Source organism: Scyliorhinus torazame, chromosome 6 (assembly GCF_047496885.1).
Source record: "Scyliorhinus torazame isolate Kashiwa2021f chromosome 6, sScyTor2.1, whole genome shotgun sequence".
Classification (NCBI taxonomy): domain Eukaryota; kingdom Metazoa; phylum Chordata; class Chondrichthyes; order Carcharhiniformes; family Scyliorhinidae; genus Scyliorhinus; species Scyliorhinus torazame.
The window spans coordinates 107238929-107259789 of NC_092712.1; the positions used below are offsets into that span (position 1 = coordinate 107238929).

At 50.3% G+C, this 20861-nt stretch overlaps 1 protein-coding gene across 3 annotated transcripts in view; it reads right to left on the reverse strand.

The window, feature by feature from the left end:
* Positions 1-12999, reverse strand: part of fam171a1 (family with sequence similarity 171 member A1) — a 283483-nt gene extending 270484 nt beyond the window's left edge. For 2 of the 3 annotated variants that reach the window (XM_072508664.1, XM_072508663.1), the window contains exon 1: positions 12756-12999. In XM_072508664.1, coding sequence (XP_072364765.1) covers positions 12756-12855 — 100 coding nt within the window. In that variant the 5' untranslated portion in view covers positions 12856-12999. Of the gene's footprint in view, positions 1-12417; positions 12540-12755 lie in introns of those variants that run through there. The other variant, XM_072508665.1, reaches the window with a different exon arrangement.
* Positions 13000-20861: the final 7862 nt, after the last annotated feature.

Consider the following 20861-nt stretch of genomic DNA (forward strand, 5'->3'; position numbering starts at 1 on the left):
GCCTTGCAAATCAATCAGCTAAAAGGCCAGCTGAGAAAAGTGTTGAGAGATGAGAACACAGTAGTGCGGTCGGGTTTGCACGAGGAGGTGGCAATGACCCTCCATCTAAAGGAGATAATCGCGCAATTGGAAGAGCATGCAAAAGCCATTAACGCGCTAATTAAAGAAGATCGAAATTCATCGGATCAGGCTGCCCAGAATGAAGTGTGTGGGCTGTATGGGGCCTGGTTGCTAGGAGAGGGGAGGAGTAATCTGGAGGACCTGAGACAGGGTCAGGTCCCCTCATGGATTAGCAACAGGCACTTGGCAGCGCTGCACCCATTCCACAGGGTTTTGAGTCCTTGCCAGCTCCGTGCAGCCTCAGAGGCATACCCGGTACCGGTTGATTGTGGGAGATCAAACCACACAATCTTGGGGGTCATCGTAAGAATCCCAATCTTGGGAAGTTCAGCACAGCCGGTGCCGCTGTACCGAGTGGAGAATGTGGGGGTCATTCGTGGGGGGGTACACATTCGTTTTGGAAAGGTCCCGCCGTATGTCATAGTGCGGGAGCGAGCTGTGGCAGGCATTGACCTCTCGGGCTGTCGGAGCCGGGGAGCGCAGGTGATCCTGTGCCCTCAGCACCTGGGCACTGAGGCGCGACCTCAGTGCGGGTTCAGGACTGTTGGGGCAGAACCTATAAACTGCACCATGGAGGCGATGGCAGCGAGCCATGTCCAGCCCCAGGTGGCATATATAGGAAGTGGGACATACTGTGTAACCACTGGAGCCCAGCAGTATCAACATGGGCCACAGCAGTGGTGTCCGATACTGCACAGCAGCTTCTGTTTTAAACCCAAGGCAGAGGTCCAGGTGGCACAGCAACGAATACTGCCCATTCCACAACCCTCCTCAGTTCACCTCTCGGTACGGGAAAACACTACTAACTTACAAGAATATGTGGCCCGTTTTGAGTACGATATTCCCCCGGTCAAGGAAGACCTAAAGGTATTATTACAAGCTGTGGAAGTTTCACAAAGACACTTTTTCTCCTTAGAGCAAAAAACCCACACCATTGATCACGAAATAACAGATATCAAAGCCCCGGACTGGTGGAACATGGGATCATGGATTGTGATCCCAGCCTGGATCCGAATAGCCTCCCACTTGTTAGTGGTATTACAAGTATTCGTAGTTTTATATTTATGTTGCCTCAACTTCCGGGCGAATAACATCACCGAAAACTAGCGCCAGGTGGTAGTTTGTTCGCTGCCTGTGGCCCGCTTATGTTTGGGGTGATTAGGAGCCTGACATACCCAGCTACGTCTGACAGGAAGGCGTTTGATGAACCTGTGACCTTAGTGGGGCAACAGTTTCACCCAACCCCGTCCACATAGTCCAGCGTTACCGATTTAATACCGCAGAGAGGACCCCAGGAGAATCCCTTGCTGAGTTTCTATCCAGGCCACACAGGATTGTGGAGTACTGTGACCGTTGAGAGACTTTTGTCAGAAATGTTACGCGATTGTTTGGTTTGCGGTATTAACAACATGGTCACCCAGAGGAAGTTGTCAGCTGAGCTAACATTGACTTTTCAACAGGCCATTCAGATATCGTTGTTCCTAGAGAGCGCAGAACGGGGAATGCAGGAGCTACAGGGAATAGAGGTGCACACCTTGTGGCGCAGCCCCTTCCGTCCAAAAGCATCGCCCCACACCCCTACTGTACCTTCGGCGAGGCAGCATCCAGATCGATGCCAGTGGCCACCGGACGTTCCTCCCCGAAGGGAGCCTTCTCCAGAACCGATGGACGAGGGACCATGTCAGTGGCCGACTTGTGGGCGCCGACCCCATCGCGGACGCAGGTCCTGGGGTGCCGGAGGCGCCGTCATTCCGACAGAAACTGGGGCCAGCCCAGTACCGTACCTTCCGTTTGGATGAACCTGCAGGGACTACTGCAGAGGATGTGTAGACAGAGCACGACTGCCTGCAGTTGCATTTTGTGGCAGCTGCCCGTGTGGCACCCATTAAGGTGACCGTACGAGTTGGACACTATTGCAGCAGTCTCCGTGATTGCCCAGAGGACATTCGACCACATCAAGCAGGGTATACAAACCCTTACATTAACCGATACACAGGACCAGGTTGGCCACCTACACCGGGGAACCATTGGATATTGCTGGAACTACGATGACCGCTGTTGCTTATGGACGCCAGGTGAGGCATTTCCCACTTATCGTGGTGCAGGGCCAGCCTCAGCCTGTTGGGTCGGGACTGGTTGCGCCATTTGCGGCAGCATATCCTTCAAACAGGTTCTGGAGGGTTATCAGAGGTACAAGGGCGGTACCCAGATGTATTCCAGCCCGGTTTGGGGGAAAATGAAAGGGGCCATAGCCCGTATCGAGGTTGAACCGGGAGCCACGCCGCGCTATTTCCGGGCACGCCCGGTGCTTTACTCTTTGCTCAAGAAGGTAGAAACAGCACTCACTCATTTGGAGTCCTTGGGTATTATCAGGCCCGTCCGTTTTGCTGACTGGGCAGTGCCAGTTGTACCAGTAATGAAGCCAGGTGCCACGGTTCGCTTGCGTGGCGACTATAAACTTAGTGAATACGGCTTCCTGGCTCGACCGATGCCCAATGCCCCACATAGAAAATCTCTACACAAAGCTTGCAGGCGGACTCTCGTTCACAAAATTGGATACGAGTCATCCCAGCCATATGTAACTATTAATACACACGGGCCTGTATGCGTATACACGGTTGCCCTTTGGAGTATCCTCTGCCTGTGTCTATAGATGCTTCTCAGAGACTGGAGTACGTTTATGTCGTACAAAGTGCATCTTTCAGATGAAGAATATGGTTTACCTGGGTTACCAGTGGACCGCGAAGGTTTGCACCCCGTCGCAAAGAAGGTGCGCGCAATTCAACAGGCTCCCGCCCTGACTGATGCTTCGCTGCTTCGTTCTTTTCTCAGCCTCGTAAACTATTACGGGAAGTTCCTCCCCAATCTGGCAACTACGCTGGCCCCGTTGCACCTTCTGCTGAAGAAGAATCACACCTGGGTTTGGGGTCAGCCGCAAGAAACCGATTTCCGGCGGGTGAAACAGCAATTGTCATCATCTGGGTTACTAACCCACTATGATCCCGAAATGCCCATGTTTATCACGTGTGATACATCCGCATTTGGTATTGGGGCCGTCCTGTCCTACAAGATGGAGAACGGAGCCGAGCGGCCGATAGCTTTCGCCTTCCACACATTGACTGCAGCGGAAACGAGGTACGCACAGATCGAGAAGGAAGGCCTGGCGGCGGTCTTTGCGGTGAAATGCTTTCACCAGTATGTTTATGGCCATCACGTCACTATCGTGATTGATCATAAGCCTCTGCTTGGAGTTTTCAGAGCGGATAAGCCAATTCCGCACGGATCCAGCGCTGGGCTTTGTTGCTCACTGCCGACGAGTATTCTGTAGAGCATAAGCCAGGGACCCAGGTGGCACTGAGCCGATTGCTTTTGTCGACCGGCCCCATGTCGAGCTCCATGACAAGTGAGGTGGTTGCAACCCTAAATTTTATGGACTCCTTGCCTGTCACGGCATCGCAGCTCCGTGAGTGGACCCAAACGAATCCAGTCCTGTCAAAGGTTCGGCACATAGTCCTGTATGGTGGGCAGCATAGACAGCTCTCAGGTGAGTTGCGGAAAGCTTTCAGAATTTAGTGTGGAAGACAGTATCCTCTTGTGGGGAGGCGTGTGGTCGTCCCGGAAAAAGAACAGGAGCGGATATTAAAAGGACGTGTACAATGAGCATCTGGGTGTGACCAAAATGAAAATGTTGGCTCGGAGTTATGTCTGGTTATGTCAGGCTGCGACGCCGACATTGAGAAGGTGGCCCAACGATCAAGAAGATGAGTTTGTCTTTCAGCACGCATGGCCTCCCCGAGGTGCTCGTCATGGACAATGGCACTCCTTTCACAAGTGAGGAGTTTGCGAGGTTCATGAAGATGACGGCATACGCCATATCCGCACCGCTCCGTACCACGCGGCTTCCAATGCGTTGGCGGAGCTTCGTTCAAACGGGGCCGAAAGAAAAGCCTTCCGGGTCTTTGGCCAGTAGACCGACTCGTTTTTTGTTTTCGTATAGGACCACTCCACATGCGATAACTGCGGAACTCCTAATGGGCTGGAGACTTCGCACCTGCCTTACATGGCTTTCCCAGACATTGCCGCAAATTATGCAGCACTCCAGAACGGCAGGGGCATGACCTTTCTCGGCATCGGCCGATTCGGCAGTTTGCGCCTGGTTACCCGGTGTTCATTCAAAATTTTGCTGGTGGTGCCCAGTGGGTTCCTGCCGTTATCTTTCGACGAACGGGCCCTATCTCTTACCAGGTGCAAGCCCATTGTCGTCTCCAGCCCAAACATTTAGACCACGTTTGGTCCAGAAGGCCACCTCTTCAACAGATTCCACGCCCCCGGAGCTCACCTCTACAGCCGCAGAGATAAGGCACAGTCGAGGATCATCCTCACGATCTTCCTGTGGCGCCGCACTCAAAGCCTGCGCGGGTTGTTGCAGAACTGCATGGAGATATGGACGGCAAGATGTGGAGGATGGAGCAGGCCCAGGGGGTGGGACTTCTCAAACAACACTTGGAATATTGTGTCCAGTTCTGGTCTCCTCAATATAGGATGTGGATGCTCAGGAGAGGGTGCAGAGGAGATTTACCAGGATGCTGTCTGGAAGAAAGGTGAGGGAGCTAGGGCTTTTCTCACTGGAGCGAAGAAGAAAGAGAGGTGCATTGATAGAGGTGCACAAGGTGATGAGAAGCATGGACAGAGTGGATAGCCAGAGACTTTTCCCCAGGGTGGAAATGGCTGTCACGTGGGGACATAATTTTAAGGTGATTGGTGGAAGGTAATGGGGAGATGTCAGAGGTAGGTTCTTTACACAGAGAGTGGTGGGCATGTGGAATGCACTGCCAGCAGAGGTGGTGGAGTCAGAATCATTAGGGACATTTGAGTGACGCTTGGACAGGCACATGGACAGAAGTAAATTGAAGTGGTGTAGGTTAGGTTGATTTTAGATTAGAATAAATGGTCGACACAACATCATGGGCCGAAGTGTCTGTACTGTACTGTTCTATGTCGGGAATCGCCGAGTGTGCCAGGATGAAGGTGTCGTGCAGTGTCTGGGGATCGAATGCAGACGTGCCTGGCACGCATCTGATGGTCACGTATCAGCTGGACATTCATCAAGGGGATGTGTAGAGTGGCTTGTCATCTGCAGGTACTCGTAGGGGTACATGCATCCCGTCGACTCAGGGCATCCGGTCGATGGTGGCGAACCCCGCTGCCTGGGTATCATAGACATAGAATTTACAGTGCAGAAGGAGGCCGTTCGGCCCATCGAGTCTGCACCGGTCCTTGGAAAGAGCACCCCATTTAAGCCCCACACCTCCACCTATCCCCGTAACCCTCGTAACCCCACTGGACACTAGGGGCAATTTAGCATGGCCAATCCACCCAGCCTGCACATCCTTGGACCGTGGGAGGAAACCGGAGCACCCGAGGAAACCCACGCAGACACAGGGAGAATGCGCAGACTCTGCACAGACAGCGACCCAAGCCAGCAATCGAACGTGCGACCCTGGCGCTGTGAAGCAACCGTGCTGCCCTAACAGTTGATAGGGCAAAGTTGCACTCAATGGGGTGGGTTAAAGTGTGTCTGTTTCAATGTAAGGACTATCAGGGATAAGGGAAATGAACTTAAGAGCATGGATCAGTACTTGGAACTATGATGTTGTGGCCATTACGGAGACATGGATTTCACAGGGGCAGGAATGGTTGTTAGATGTTCCTGGGTTTAGGTGTTTTAAGAAGAATAGGGAAGGAGGTAAAAGAGATGGGGAAGTGACACTGTTAATTAGAGAATGCATCTGTATGGGTGGAAGTGAAAAACAAGAAAGGAGCAGTCACTTTATTGGGAGTTTTCTATTGTATATATGTAATTGTAAATAAAGTTATTTCTTTCTGATTCTACAAACTCATGCTGGATTTTCCGCCCTCACAAAACTGGGGATGACGGTTAAAGTCGATAGCTGTCTATGCTGCTGAAGCCACCTCCCTGGATTTTTGTTGGATACAGGTTGGAAGTTTTTTTTACTGTTACACCATGCCTCTTTATGGACGTTTGGATGTCTTAGATGCTGCGCTGGAAAGTTGGAACCAGTACAGACAACGGATGCGTTACTACTTCCGGGCGAATAACATCACCGAAAACTAGCGCCAGGTGGTAGTTTGTTCGCTGCCTGTGGCCCGCATATGTTTGGGGTGATTAGGAGCCTGACATACCCAGCTACGTCTGACAGCAAGGCGTTTGATGAACCTGTGACCTTAGTGGGGCAACAGTTTCACCCAACCCCGTCCACATAGTCCAGCGTTACCGATTTAATACCGCAGAGAGGACCCCAGGAGAATCCCTTGCTGAGTTTCTATCCAGGCCACACAGGATTGTGGAGTACTGTGACCGTTGAGAGACTTTTGTCAGAAATGTTACGCGATTATTGGTTTGCGGTATTAACAACATGGTCACCCAGAGGAAGTTGTTAGCTGAGCTGACATTAACTTTTCAACAGGCCATTCAGATATCCTGGTGGGCTTGGTCCACATTGAAATGCATCCCATCGACTCAGGGCATCCCGTCGATGGCGGCGAACCCCACTGCCTGGGTATCCTGGTGGGCTCGGTCCACATTGAAATGGATGTATTGTGCCGACTGGGCATATAGAGCCTCCGATACGGCGCGGGTGCACTTGTGCACAGAGCTCTGGGAGATCCTGGACAAGTGCCCATTCAGCGCCTGGAAGGACTCCGTGGCGTAAAAGTTCAGGGTGACTGTCAGCTTCATGGCCCCTGGGAGTGGATATTCTCCCCCATTCCTCCACAGTTCCAGATGCACCAAGATCTGGCAGATATGTTGCATTGTCTCCCTGTTGAACCTAAGTTTTGAACGGCATGCCCAGTCCGGCAGGTCCTCGAATGACAGGGTCTGCTGATACACACAAGGCCTCCTTGGCACGTCCACCTCCTCGACCTGATGGGTGGCCGGCTCTCCATCCTGTGCGGCTGCCTCCTGTTCCTCTGGGGCAGGCTCCACTGCTGCACGCTCTGCTGCTGCAACTTCCTGCTCCTCAAGCAGCCCAGCTCATACAGCTGCACAGCATCCCCCAAGGCTGCAGCGACCAGCAGAAAGGCCAACATTGTTGATTGAAATCCAATAACCATTGTATGTAGGGGCCGACATGTGCGTACCCCTGTGTCCAATCAGGTGCATCGAGCTACATGATGGTCCCAGGTGGCACTGCAGGCTGTGCTCCCGCATGCCCCCCCATCTCCGCACCCCTGGCCCTGGTGACCATCACCGTGGGGGCCTCTGGTCCTAGTGCCCATACCAGCTGCTAGGTGTACAGTCAGCTGGCTCTGCCATTGCTAGCAGTAGGCTCTGCGGCCCCCACCTGGTGCCCCATTGCAGTGGGTGTTGCCCTGGGTGGGCCGCCTGATGCCCCGCATGTGAGTGGTGGCCGCTTGGGTGGCGAGGGGTATGGCGGAGGGTGGTGTGCGGGGGTACCCATACGGCCAGTGTCACTCTTCAAAACCAGGGGCCACGGCGAATAGTCAGTGGATTGTGCAGCAAGATGGCTGCCTTGCAGGCCACTGCAATGGCGGTCCGTGCCTGGGCACCGCCTCAGTTCAGTGGGGGGTCACCCCTGCCCCATGGCTCTGTACCCTCGGCCCTGGCAGGGCCTCCCCGCACACCAGCCAGATCGGCCAGTGTCAGGGCTGGCAGCCCCACGTTCACGCCTCTCCTTCCTCCTCTCTCTCCCTCATCAGCCATGATGCAGTTTCATGATTTTTAAAAGCACAATTGAACCGTGCCGTCGGGAATTTGGACCACTGGAGGTGGAGAATTGCGGAGGGCCCAGAGAACACCGGTTCGGGCCCGCTAATATGCAAATGGCATTTACCGTACGTGCGTTCATACTGCTGTCGAGCAACGGAGTATTGCAATTTAGCGTCAAATCGGTGCTTGCCGCCATTTCAGTGTCAGAACAGATTCTCTGCCCAATCGTGTTTCCCGATTTTGCCATCAGCCAATGGAGAATCCCGCCCCCTGTCTCTCCCGTTCTCTGGGAGAGTTTTAAAGGTTCTCCTGGTCTCCATCTTAATAGGTGACCCCTTATTTATAAAGTGTGCATCCTTGTCCTAATCACAGCCACAAGGGAAAACGTCCTTCCAGTGTCCATCCTCTCAAGTTCCTTCAGGATCTTATTATGTTTCAACAAGATCACCCAAATTCTAAATGGATACAGGCCCCGCAGTATCAATTGAGTGAACCTTCTCTGAAATGCCTCTAATGGTTATATCCTTTCTTAAATATCGAGACCAATATTGTACGCAGTACTCCAGAAATGATCGCACCAACACCCAATCCAACTATAGCAAAACATCTCTAATTTTATATTCCATTCCACTTGCAATTAATTAATGATAATATTCCATTTGCTTTTCTAATTACGTTCCATATCTGCATGCTAACTTTGTCAATCATATACCCGGCCACCCAGATGCCTCTGTACCTCAGTTCTGCAATCTCTCTCCATTTAAATAACACGTTGTTTTTCTATTATTCTTGCCAAAGTGGACAAGTTCACCTTTTCCTACATTATACTCCACCTGCCAACATTCTCAGTCACTTGACCTATCTTGTCTCCTTGCACACTCATTTTGTCTTCTTCACTACTTACTTTCCTACCTTTGTGTCATCAGCAAATTTAACGACCATACATTTGGTTGTCATTTGCATAAATTGTAAATAGTAGAGGTCACACTACTCATTCCTGTGCCACTCCACTCTTGCCAACCCAAAAATGACCCAGTTATGCCTGTGCTCCGTTTCCAGTTAGCTAACTAATCCCCTATCCATGCTCATTGGCTACCCCCTACCACATAACCTCTTTGGCAAGTTTCTCCATCCTGCTGCACCGGTTTTCTGTTGCAGCACACCCCGCTGGCAGCGGATTCTCTGTCCCGGCAGCCGGCCAATGGGGTTTCCCATTGTGGGCACCTCCACGCCATCAAGAAATCCATGGGGGGGCAAAGAAACAGAGGATGCTGCCAACGGAGTATCAAGCCCCTTATGTTTGATGTTGCACCTTGTCAAATGCCTTCTGGAAGTCCAAGTATAACACATCAACTGGTTTCACTTAGATTTCAAAGAGCTCAGTTATAACCTCCTTAATAATAGAGTCAAGCATTTTCCCTATGACAGATGTTAAGCCATCTGACCTGCAGTTTCCTATTACTGTCTCCCTCATTTCGTGAATGAAGGAGTCACATTCGCTATTTTCCCAATATGATGGGACCTTTCCAGAATCTAGGAAAATTTGGAACATTAAAATCAGCGCATCCACTATCTCACTATCTCAGCGCAGCCACTTCTTTTAACACCGTAAAATGAAGTCCATCAGGACCTGGGGACTTGTAAGATTTTTGTTCTAATAATTTTCTCAATACTCTTTCCCTAGTGATTGTAATTGGTTTAAGTTCTTCCTCCCTTTCAGCTTCTGATTTACAAATAATTCTGGGATGTTATTTGTTTCCTCTACAGTGAAGGCAGATGCAAAAAAAAAAATCTGTTCCAATTATTTTCCATCATTAACTCCCCTTACTGAGGACCAATGCTCACTTTATTTACTCTGTTCCTTTTGAAATATCTTGCTAGAATATATTTCTAGCAAATTTTCTCATTTGTTGCCCCCATCACTGATTTTTTGCAGGATTTTTAAGGACTTTCAAGGCCAAAACAAAAAGCGGGAGAGATGTGGTTGTCTCTGGCAAGGTCAGCATTTATTGTCCATCTGAGTTGTCATTTCAGAGGGTATTTTCAGAGTCAACCACATTGTTGTGGTACTGGAGCCATACGTGGACCAAACCAGGTATGGATGTCAGATTTCCTTCCCTAGAGGACATTAGATAGGATTTTACAACAACAATCGACAATGGTTTCATGGTCATTATTGAACTTTTAATGCAGATTACTGCATTGAATTCAAATTTCACCATCTGCAGTGGTGGGATTCAAACCTAGGTCAATACAACTATGCCATCATCTCCCCTGATTAACTATCATCTATTTTACACGACTGTCTAAAGAAAATTGCACCACGCAGATCTCTATCACAAAGAAGAGTTCAGTAAGTGGATAATATAATAGTTTTTTTATTGTATCATGAATATTTTCTTGAAGGGAGCTATTTTAAAATATGGCCATAGTATTGGGAGTTTCAGAAGTAACCTCATCCAATCTTAGAAGAGAAAAAAGGGATTTAGGGGAGTGACCCAGTGAGAGGATGCAAATTCTGACTTTCAATTCATTACTTGCACCTTCATTCACTCGGCTACTCAAAATTTGGGGGTTGGGGTGCAAGCATTTTATTCACACTCCATGCAATGGGAAGAAAATTGTGCCATGTTCTGCAGTCAACCAAGGGTATTCAAACAGTTCTTGGAAACAAAACTTTTATTTATGCATTATTTAAAAAACTTCTCCAGAAATTAATTTGCTGATTTCCAACACAAGTCTTCCACAATTTGTAAAATCCACAGGTCATTGTCTCAATGACGAGAATGGAAATTACTGCTTAACATTTACATGTGCCTTTAGTTGGCTAGGTTACTCGTTTGTTTTAGTAGTGTCCTCCCAGGGAAGGAAATGTGAAAGAGAGCACCTGTAGTTATATTGACTTAGGACTCATGCCCAAGGGCATCGATTCACTTCATGTTCCTTCACCTCAGATGGAGTAACTATCAGAAACAATGTTTCCCACGATTGGACATACCATCCACCCCTACCAGTAGCACATTTTGGCTGCTGTAGGTAATAAACAGAATACACTACTAGCATTCACCAAGCTTATTTGAACAGCAGCTTTCGGCTCCACAAGCAAAACCATTGGGATACTTCCATCACCAAGTTTCACTCCAGTCAAACATCCTCATTTGACTTGGACATATACCACTGATCTTTCATCGTTGTCACAGGACTCCGTTTCTAGCACGATCTGCCCAGTTCCAGCAGGCTTACCATCTTTTCATGGCAACTATGGTTTGGCAATAAACATTCAGCAACACACAATAAAAATTCCCTACCTCCCAGGAACGAAATGTAAGAAATGGCCTCCATTCAATAATGAACTGCTGAAGTAGAAACTACCAGAGAGCATGTATTCTATTTGGACAACTGTCCCGACTGTTTGCCATTTATGGGCAATTAATGCTAAAATCTTCAACAAATGACATTGCCAATAGGTCTTCTCGCTAGAAGTTATGATTCATTCTTATCTTTATGAAGACTGTTAAATATTTAATTGACTTTAGGTTTGACATTCCCAGCAGCACACACGCCAAAGAAATTCAACATTTTTTATAAATGGTACCTTTCAAAATCTGCTTCCTTCCTCCTGCAAACTAATTTCCAACAATTAACTTCACGAAAAAAGGGACAGGGGACATAACCATATATTGGAATTTGCTGTACCACTATTAACTTGTTACTCTTGGAGAAAATATAATGTGGGCTAAGTACCAGCAGCAGAATAAATTAATTTAGGCCACATTCACCTTTTCAATACACATTACTGCATGTAATAAATTCATAATTGATGCCACTATGAAATTCTCAAGATTCACCTGCAGAAGACAAGTCATTGGACCCAGAGATATAATTTCACTGGCATCCATCATGGTGCAGGGAAACCAAGCCATGCTAGGCCCTAAACATCTTTTCAAAGTCAAAGTGATTCATTTTTAATTTTCGGATGGATTATATGTACTTGCCAGTTTCTAACTTCCAAACGCAATGAAACACACGGGGTGTCTCGAGTAGAACAATACTTTAGATAAAGCCACTTTGATGCATATATTTCACGTCCACTATTGTTTTGAAACTGCATGTGTGGATGAACCCACATCACACAATTATGACAGTGTGGTTTGGATAGATTCCCTCAGCCTGATACTTGTGGGGAGGAAAAGGCTTCACAGCAAAACGCAATATGCCAGAAACACACAAACTTTTTTTAAAAATTACATTGGTCTGTGGCTGTTTCTGGTGCTGACACAGGACGTGTTACAAGATGAGGCGTCAATGGTGTGAACAAGGCGCTGGAGATGAGGATTTAAAAAGGTGAAAGCTCCTGGCGGCACCGACGCTCAGGAAATGCGGCCGTGATCCTCGATTAACGTCCAACTTCAAGAGCAATTGATTTATTTTACAATGTACACCGGATTGCACATTTGGATTCCCCAAAATATAACTCACAATCCCTTAAAATATTCCTCAGACCGCCCCTTAATTTTATTATTAAAAAGATGAAATGATTGTACCGACTGAGCGCCTTCCCGAGTGAAGCGAATCCCTGCAGCATCCTGGTCTCTCAGATCAGCGCTCCTGCTGCAACTTTCCCTTACATAAACATATCATCGGTGTTTTTCAGGGAAATGGCCCGGATAGTAACCCTTGAAAAGGTTGAGCCCCCCCCCAACAACAACAGGCGGAGAGAAACGTTGCTTATTGTTCCCACCTCAGCGGATCCCCCTCCTCCTCCTCCTCCTCCTCCTTCCTCCCGTTTTTTTTTGTTCAAAATGACAATAAAGGAGTCGCCGAGCCCGCTGGAAAAACACCTCGAGTTATCCCCCCTACCTTCCCCTCTGCCAGCACTTACCTTGTGCACGTTGCTCCCGTAAGGTTTTAGTGACGGCTTTCCACACATTGCAGCCGAGTAAGCAGAGCAGAAGGGCGGCGGACCGAGAAAACTGGCTCATCCTTCCCTGGATTTCTCAGTGAGACCAGGCAGACGCCGAGACCAGTCCAGCCGAGAGGCCGTCCATATTTAATGCTGCTGCTGCTGGTGGGCTACATCTCCAGCTGCCGCCTGCACCAAGCTCCAGCCTCACAGCTCGATTCAAACTAGCTTCCCCCCCGGCCGCCCAATTTAACCCTTTCCTCCCCCGCACCCACCCCACCCCGTGAGGCACGGCCCGGCGCCGCTGCCTTGAAGCTGTGGCGCCATCCGCTGCTCACGGGCTCGTTCTGCACTTTCTCAGCAACACGGATCAAGTCCTCCATCCTTAACGAGCCCACGAGTGACAGGCAGCAGCACTCTTCATTGCCACGAAATCGAGCACGGGAAACCTTTCGGCCCGTCCTGTCTTCGACAGAATAAAAACTGCTGGAAATCTGAAATAAGAACAGAAAATGCTGCAAAAACTCCGACAGCCTCTGGGCAGAGAGCAACAGGGTTGACGTTTTCATCTCTAGTAGTCGAGTCCAGTTCTGAAAAAGATTCATACTGGACTCGAAAGGTTAACTTTGTTTCTCTGCCCACCTGCTGATGTTTCTCCTGCATTTTTTTTGTTTTCGTTTCTGTCTTTCAAAAGAGTTGTGCACAGAAAGACACGCATTGGGCTGGTGCCTTTCCTGACCTTCGGACTTCTCAAAGAAAGGCACAGACATGATGAAAAGCTAAATCCGTTAACAACAACTTCCACAACCTTAACCACCGAGAGCAGTGTTTTTCAAACTTTTTTCCCGGGACTCACTTTTACCAACCAGCGGACCTTCGAGACCCATGCTGGCCGACGTTCGTGAGACACCATTATTGCTTACTTTTCATGTGGCAGGAGGGCCTACTTGGTCCTCACAATCTCTCTTGCTTTGTCATTCAATGTTACATTTCTGCTAAGGACTTCAGCTGATGATTTCCATTCTTGCTGCATGCTTTGAAAAAAATCAAGAGGTTTGTCCTCGAACTCTCCATGCTTAATCTTCAAATGTCTTTGAAGATTTGAAGGTTTTAAACTTCATTTGTCAGTACTTCCCTGCATATAACACACATGGGCTTTGCATCCTGATTTGCATTGGCACAATTAAAGCCATACCTCAAGAAATCATCTTTATATTGCTTTGCTCCCAATTTCAGTTTCTCCTTAATTGTTTGTTCACCAGAGGCCCTGGAGCTCGGGATACAGCTCACACCAGCACTGCCTTGTCCTACCGTGGACTCTCCTGAGAAGCTCTTTCCAGTAGATTTAGTTGTGAGATCCTGTTCTGTTTGTATCTCTGGCCCTCTCTACCTTATTACAAAATGACCCATCTTCAGTTCTTCACACAGTCCAGTTGCTTGCTTGCTGGAAGCTACAAAATGGAGGAATCTCACCTCTATAATTTTGCACCCAAAGCATTGACATGCCGGACGCGTGACCATCCCTCTGCCGCTGCATCTGGCAGAAAGACTCATCGTTCATATTTAAAGGCCGGTTGCGGCCGGCATTCATTTTTTTTACTTTGAAACTTTATTTCTAAGACCTAGTTTTTCCAAATTTATGACTTTTTACTGCTAAAAATTAAAACAACTTCAGTTGAACATGTTACATTTACGCACAAACTTTGTTTTAACTATATTCCCATTTCTTTAGAAATTTAACCAGTTATAGAAAAAGTACAATCTTGTTTTTACTTTACAAACTACGACTTTAAGGGAGATGAAGTAACTTGTCAAACACTCACAATGTCACACTATTTCTTACTGGTTCCACTGCATTGCACTATCCAAACATCCAAGTCACCTTCTGCTCCATTCTCACCAAAAGCTTACTTCCTGCTTTCCAGAGAGTGTCGACGCAAAGTGATGACTGTAGGTTTCTTCCAGTGTTCACATATGTCGGCCCTACTGACTGGCCTTGATTAATCAGTATTCCGACAAACCTGGCCTGGCTTCCTCATACTGTATCCACCCTAGTCACAGACCACTTCCCGATCAGTACTTACCACCGTGGGAGTGCAAACGCACATTGTGCCGGCCGTTGAACAGATTGACCATGGAGCCGCTGGTTGAATACTGATGATCGGCGGCGGGGGGACGATCCGGGCAGCGCGCAGAGGACGAGCAATAGAGCGGGGCTCCAAGCTGGGCCACCACTGTTTGCATCGCGTCCATGTGGATACCTGTCAGCCACAGTCTTCCCCCCCCCCACCCCAACCCCCCCCCCACCGCTCTGCTCGCGGTGACCAGCACACAGCCCAGCCTCACGCCGCCTGCCCCCTCAAACACCACAGCTAATCGGGGACTGCCCACAGCCGACATTCTTAAAAGCTGGTTGCGGCAGTTGGGAACTCCTTCAGGAACGCCACAAGCGATCGCTCCACGACTCTCCCGACACCCACCTGCGTGTCGCAACCCTGAGTAGTGTAGCCACCTAAATTGGCCAACTCCCGATTTAAAATGACGAACGGCAAAGGCTGAAGGGAAATTCAGCCAACACAGGCAGAAACCAGCAGGTGCAGGTATGCTGTGTATTTAACTCTGCAAAGCCCAGACAGCATCGATACCAGCGACCATCAGCATAATAATGTAGCAGCCATCTACATACTAATGAGCAATCCCCGGGAACAATAGCAACATTTGGGACACACAAAACTAAGCCAGACTCCCCGGCGCCAGCAGGAGCCAACACAAAAGACGTTAATGAACACCTCAAGACCGGCCATTTATCAGGGAACCGCTCCAATATTGGAAAAATCGAACCAAGCGATTGGAACGAAGTCCAATCACCTAGAACCAGGTACAGGGTCCACCCCAAAAGGCGGGAAGCCCCTGGGGACTATAAAGTTAAGCCCCCAAGTTCAACTCGCTCTCTTCGTCCTGCCCGGGTCACCAAGCAACGCGAACCAACCTTGACCGTGACCGGTGCAGTGACCACCGAAAAAGTAAGTCTTAATTCAACGCTAGCTCCTAGCTACCAATCCGTACCAACTTCAAATCCCGCAGACTCAGAACCCGAATGAAAGGCCATTAGTTCCCCTGACCTGGTGGGCCAGTCCGAAGTTAAGTATAGGCCTGTTAGTTGTAGAAGTAGCTTAGACGTAGAATTTGTGCATGAGTAGCAATTACTGTGTATAATAAATGTGCTTTGATTTGAATCTTACTAATCGGTGCATTGAGTTATTGATCATTACTTGGACTTGAACCTCGTGGCGGTATCATAAAGATACCTGGCGACTCGAGAGCAAAGGTAATAAAATAGAGCAATTGAACCAACTGGAAAGTTAGAAAGTTTGAAAACAGTTTGAAAAACCTGACCTAGAAGGACAAGGGCAGAAGGTGCATGGGAATACCACCACCTGTAAGTTCCCCTCCAAGTCATTCACCATCCTGACTTGATTCCTTTTACTGCTGCTGGGTCAAAATCCTGGGACTTACTCCCTAACAGCACTGTGGGTGTACCTAAATGACATGGACTGCAAAGAAGAGGCTCACCCTCACCACCACTTCCTCAGAAGCAATTAGAGATGGATAATAAATGCTGTCCTTGCCAGTAATGCCCTCATCCCGTGAATTATTTTTGTTAAAGACAGTCAATGCAGAGACATCAGAGGAAAAGTACATAGATGGCCCCAAATTCAACTTCCAAGAAAAACAATTTCCTAGATAACAAAGACACCTATGTCAGACTCCTATTTATTGACTACAGCTCAGCCTTCAACATTATTATTCTTACAAAACACATCTCCAAACTCTGTGGCCTGGGCCTCTGCGACTGGATCCTGAACATCCTAACCCACAGACCACAATCAATAAGGATAGGCAACAACACCTCCTCCACGATCATCCTCAACACCGATGCCCAACAAGGCTGTTTCCTCAGTGTGGTAAACACCACTGGAAACATACTACACGTATTACAGTACTGCGACTGTACTACAGGTAACACGGTAAATCCCAGCCTGCTGGCTCCTCCCAGCAGACGATGTATAAAAGTGTATGCTCTCCTGCGCTGCCTCCATTCTGGTTCCAGCTGCAGGAGGCTCAACATCTTGTGCAATAAAGCCTCAATAGTTTCACCATTCTCGTCTCGTCATTGATGGTACATCAATTTATTGCACAAGATTTTTAGAGATGAACGTCTTAATCAAGCTTGGAGCTGAACCCTCCCGCAGCTGACGCCACAGTCACCTTCGAACACTGGCTAGCCTGCTTTGAAGGATACCTCGGAGCATCCACAGAAGCCCTCTCAGACACGCAGAAGCTCCAGATCCTCAACTCATGGGTGAACCCACACGTTTCCACCCTTATTCGGGACGCGCCCACCTACATGGAAGCGATGGCGCTACTAAAAGGACAGTACATCAGGTCTGTGAATCAAGTGTTCGCCAGGCACCACCTGGCCACGAGACAGCAACTCCCGGGGGAGTTTTAGGATGATTTCTTGCATGCTCTGTGGATACTGGGTAGGAACTGTAATTGCCAGGCAGTGTCGGCAGTCCAGCACACAGAACTGCTAATCAGAGATGCCTATGTTACGGGTATTAAGTCTAATTATGTTCGCCAGCGGTTATTGGAAGGGGGTACGCTCAACCTTACAGAGATTGTGCAGCTTGCTAACTCCCTAGAAGTGGCCTCCCGCAATCTGGAGGCCTACACCTCCAACCGTGCAGCACCCTCGTGGGCATCGTGGGCCCCACCATCTGCTGACTTGAGTACACCGCAAGCCTGCGCCGCGCGGCAGCCAGCCAACTCCGGAGGGCCCAAATGTTATTTTTGTGGCCAGAGCAAACATCCCAGGTAGTGCTGCCCGGCGCAGAGCGCGACCTGCAACGGGTGTGGAAAAAAGGGCCACTTTGTCTGTTTGCCAGGCCCGATCAGTCGCTGCCGTTACCAGGCCCAACATCGCTGCACCCCCCACGTGCGATCCAGGGGTGCCGCCATCTTCTCCGCCACCCACCATGTGTGCCCCATGGTCACCGCCATCTTCGGCGCCATCTTGGACCGCGCCTCAGGACCCCTGATCGCCTGGCCGTTCACGGCTCGTCGATACCTCCGCCACCGCTGAGCAGCCCAGCAACTCCCAACATCTTCCGCAGCTCGCCTCCATCACCCTTGATCAGTCTCGGCCCCGCCACCTCGCGACCGCTACGACGACTGTAAAGATCAAAGGGCACGAGACGACCTGCCTCTTTGACTCCGGGAGCACAGAGAGTTTCATCCACCCTGCTACGGTAAGGCGCTGCTCCCTCCCGGTACTCCCCGTCACCCAGAAAATCTTCCTGGCCCCGGATCCCATTCCGTGCAAATCCGGGGGTACTGTGTCGCGACACTCACCGTTCAGGGCGTAGAGTACAGCAACTTCAGACTCTACGTCCTCCCCCATCTCTGCACTGTCCTGATACTACGTGTCGATTTTCAGTGTCACCTCCAAAGCCTTACTCTGAAATTCAGCGGATCCCTGCCCCCCCTCACCGTTTGTGGCCTCACGACCCTTAAGGTCGAGCCATCTTCACTGTTTGCAAACCTCACCCCGGACTGTCAGCCCGTCGCCACGAGGAGCAGATGGTACAGTGTATAGGACAGGACCTATATCAGGTCGGAAGTCCAACGGCTTCTGCAGGAGGGGGTCATTGAGGCCAGTAACAGCCCCTGGAGAGCTCAAGTGGTGGTAGTTAAGACAGGAGAAACACAGGATGGTCATCGACTACAGTCAGACCATCAACCGGTACATGCAGCTCGATGCGTACCCTCTCCCACGCATATCTGACATGGTCAATCAGATTGCGCAGTATCGAGTCTTCTCCACAGTTGACTTGAAGTCCGCTTACCACCAGCTCCCCATCCGCCCGGAGGACCGCCAATACACTGCATTCGAAGCAGATGGCCGCAACAATCACTTCCTTAGAGTCCCCTTCGGCGTCACCAATGGGGCCTCGGTCTTCCAGCGAGAGATGGACCCAATGGTTGACCAGTATGGGCTGCGGGCCACGATCCCGTACCTAGATAATGTCACCATCTGATGCCACGATCAGCAGGATCACGACGCAAACCTCCAAACATTCCTCCAGACCGCCAAATTCCTTAACCTCACCTACAATAAGGAGAAATGCGTTTTCCGCACCTACCGCTTAGCCATCCTTGGCTACGTTGTGGAAAATGGAGTCCTAGGGCCCAACCCCGACCGCATGCGCCCCCTCCTGGAACTCCCCCTCCCCCACTGCCCCAAGGCCCTGAATCGATGCCTGGGGTTTTTCTCATATTACGCCCAGTGGGTCCCTAATTATGCGGACAAGGCCCGCCCACTCATCAAGTCCTCAGTTTTTCCCCTGACGGCTGAGGCCCGTCGGGCCTTCAACCACATCAAGGCGGACATCGTCAAGGCCACGATGCACACAGTCGGCGAGTCCCTCCCCTTTCAGGTGGACAGCGATGCATCGGACGTAGCTCTCGCCGCCACCCTCAACCAGGCGGGCAAGCCCGTGGCTTTCTTTTCCCGCACCCTTCATGCCTCCGAAATTCGGCACTCCGCTGTCGAAAAGGAGGCCCAAGCCATTGTGGAAGCTGTGCGACATTGGCGGCATTACCTGGCCTGCAGGAGATTCACTCTCCTCACTGACCAACAGTCGGTTGCCTTCATGTTTAACAATACACAGCGGGGCAAGATCAAGAATGACAAGATCTTGAGGTGAAGGATCGAGCTCTCCACCTATAACTATGAGATCTTGTATCGCCCGGGGAAGCTCAATGAGCCTTCAGATGCCCTATCCCGTGGTACATGTGCCAGCGCACAAGTGGACCGACTCTGGGCTCTCCACAATGACCTCTGCCACCCGGGGTCACCCAGTTCTTCCATTATATCAAGGCCCGCAACCTGCCCTACTCCATCGAGGAGGTCAGGACCGTGACCAGGGACTGCCCAGTCTGCGCGGAATGCAAGCCGCACTTCTACTGGCCAGATAGAGCGCACCTGGTGAAGGCCTCCCGCCCTTTTGAGCGCCTCAGCATGGACTTCAAAGGGCCCCTCACCTCCACCGACCCCAACGTGTACTTTCTCAATGTCATTGATGAGTACTCCCATTTCCCATTCGCCACCCCATGCCCCGACATGACTTCTGCCACGGTCATCAAAGCCCTGCACAGCATCTTCACCCTGTTCGGTTTCCCCACCTACATCCATAGCGATCGGGGATCCCCTTTCATGAGCGATGAGCTGCGTCAGTTCCTGCTCAGCAAGTGCATCACCTCGAGCAGGTCGACCAGCTACAACCCCGGGGGAAATGGGCAGGTGGAGAGGGAGAACGGGATAGTCTGGAAGGCTGTCCTGCTGGCCCTTCCTTCTGGGAATGTCCTGGTCTCCCGCTGGCAGGAGGTCCTCCCGATGCGCTCCACTCCATCCGGTCGCTCCTGTGCACTGCTACAAATGAGACCCCCCACGAACGTGTGTTTGCCTTCCCTATGAAGTCCACCTCCGGGGTCGCGCTCCCAACCTGGCTGACAGTTCCTGGGCCCGTCCTCCTACGGAAGCATGCGAGGAGTCATAAATTGGATCCCCTGGTCGAGAAAGTCCTCCTCCTCCATGCGAACCCACAGTACGTCTCCGTGGCACACCCCGACAGGCGACAGGACACAGTCTCCCTCCGGGACCTGTCACCTGCTGGGTCCCTACCCACAACCATCACCACCCTCGACATGGTACCGTCCCCTCCCCCTCCGGTTGCCTCCCTCCCCTGCGCCGCCCACCCTCCCACCAGCGAACCTCACTGCGGCCCCACCCCAACAGCATCCGTCCCCTCACCGGATCCACTACTGAAGGAGAGGACAACACGCTCCCAGAGTCGCAGGTGACCACATCAGCGTCCACACCACCACCAGGACTGAGGCGATCACGGCGGAGGGTCAATCTGTGACATTGTTTTTCCCCCCCCGCTGGACTTTTTTTTAAACAGGGGGTGAATGTGGTAAACACCACTAGTAACACACTACGTGTATTACGGTACTGCCACT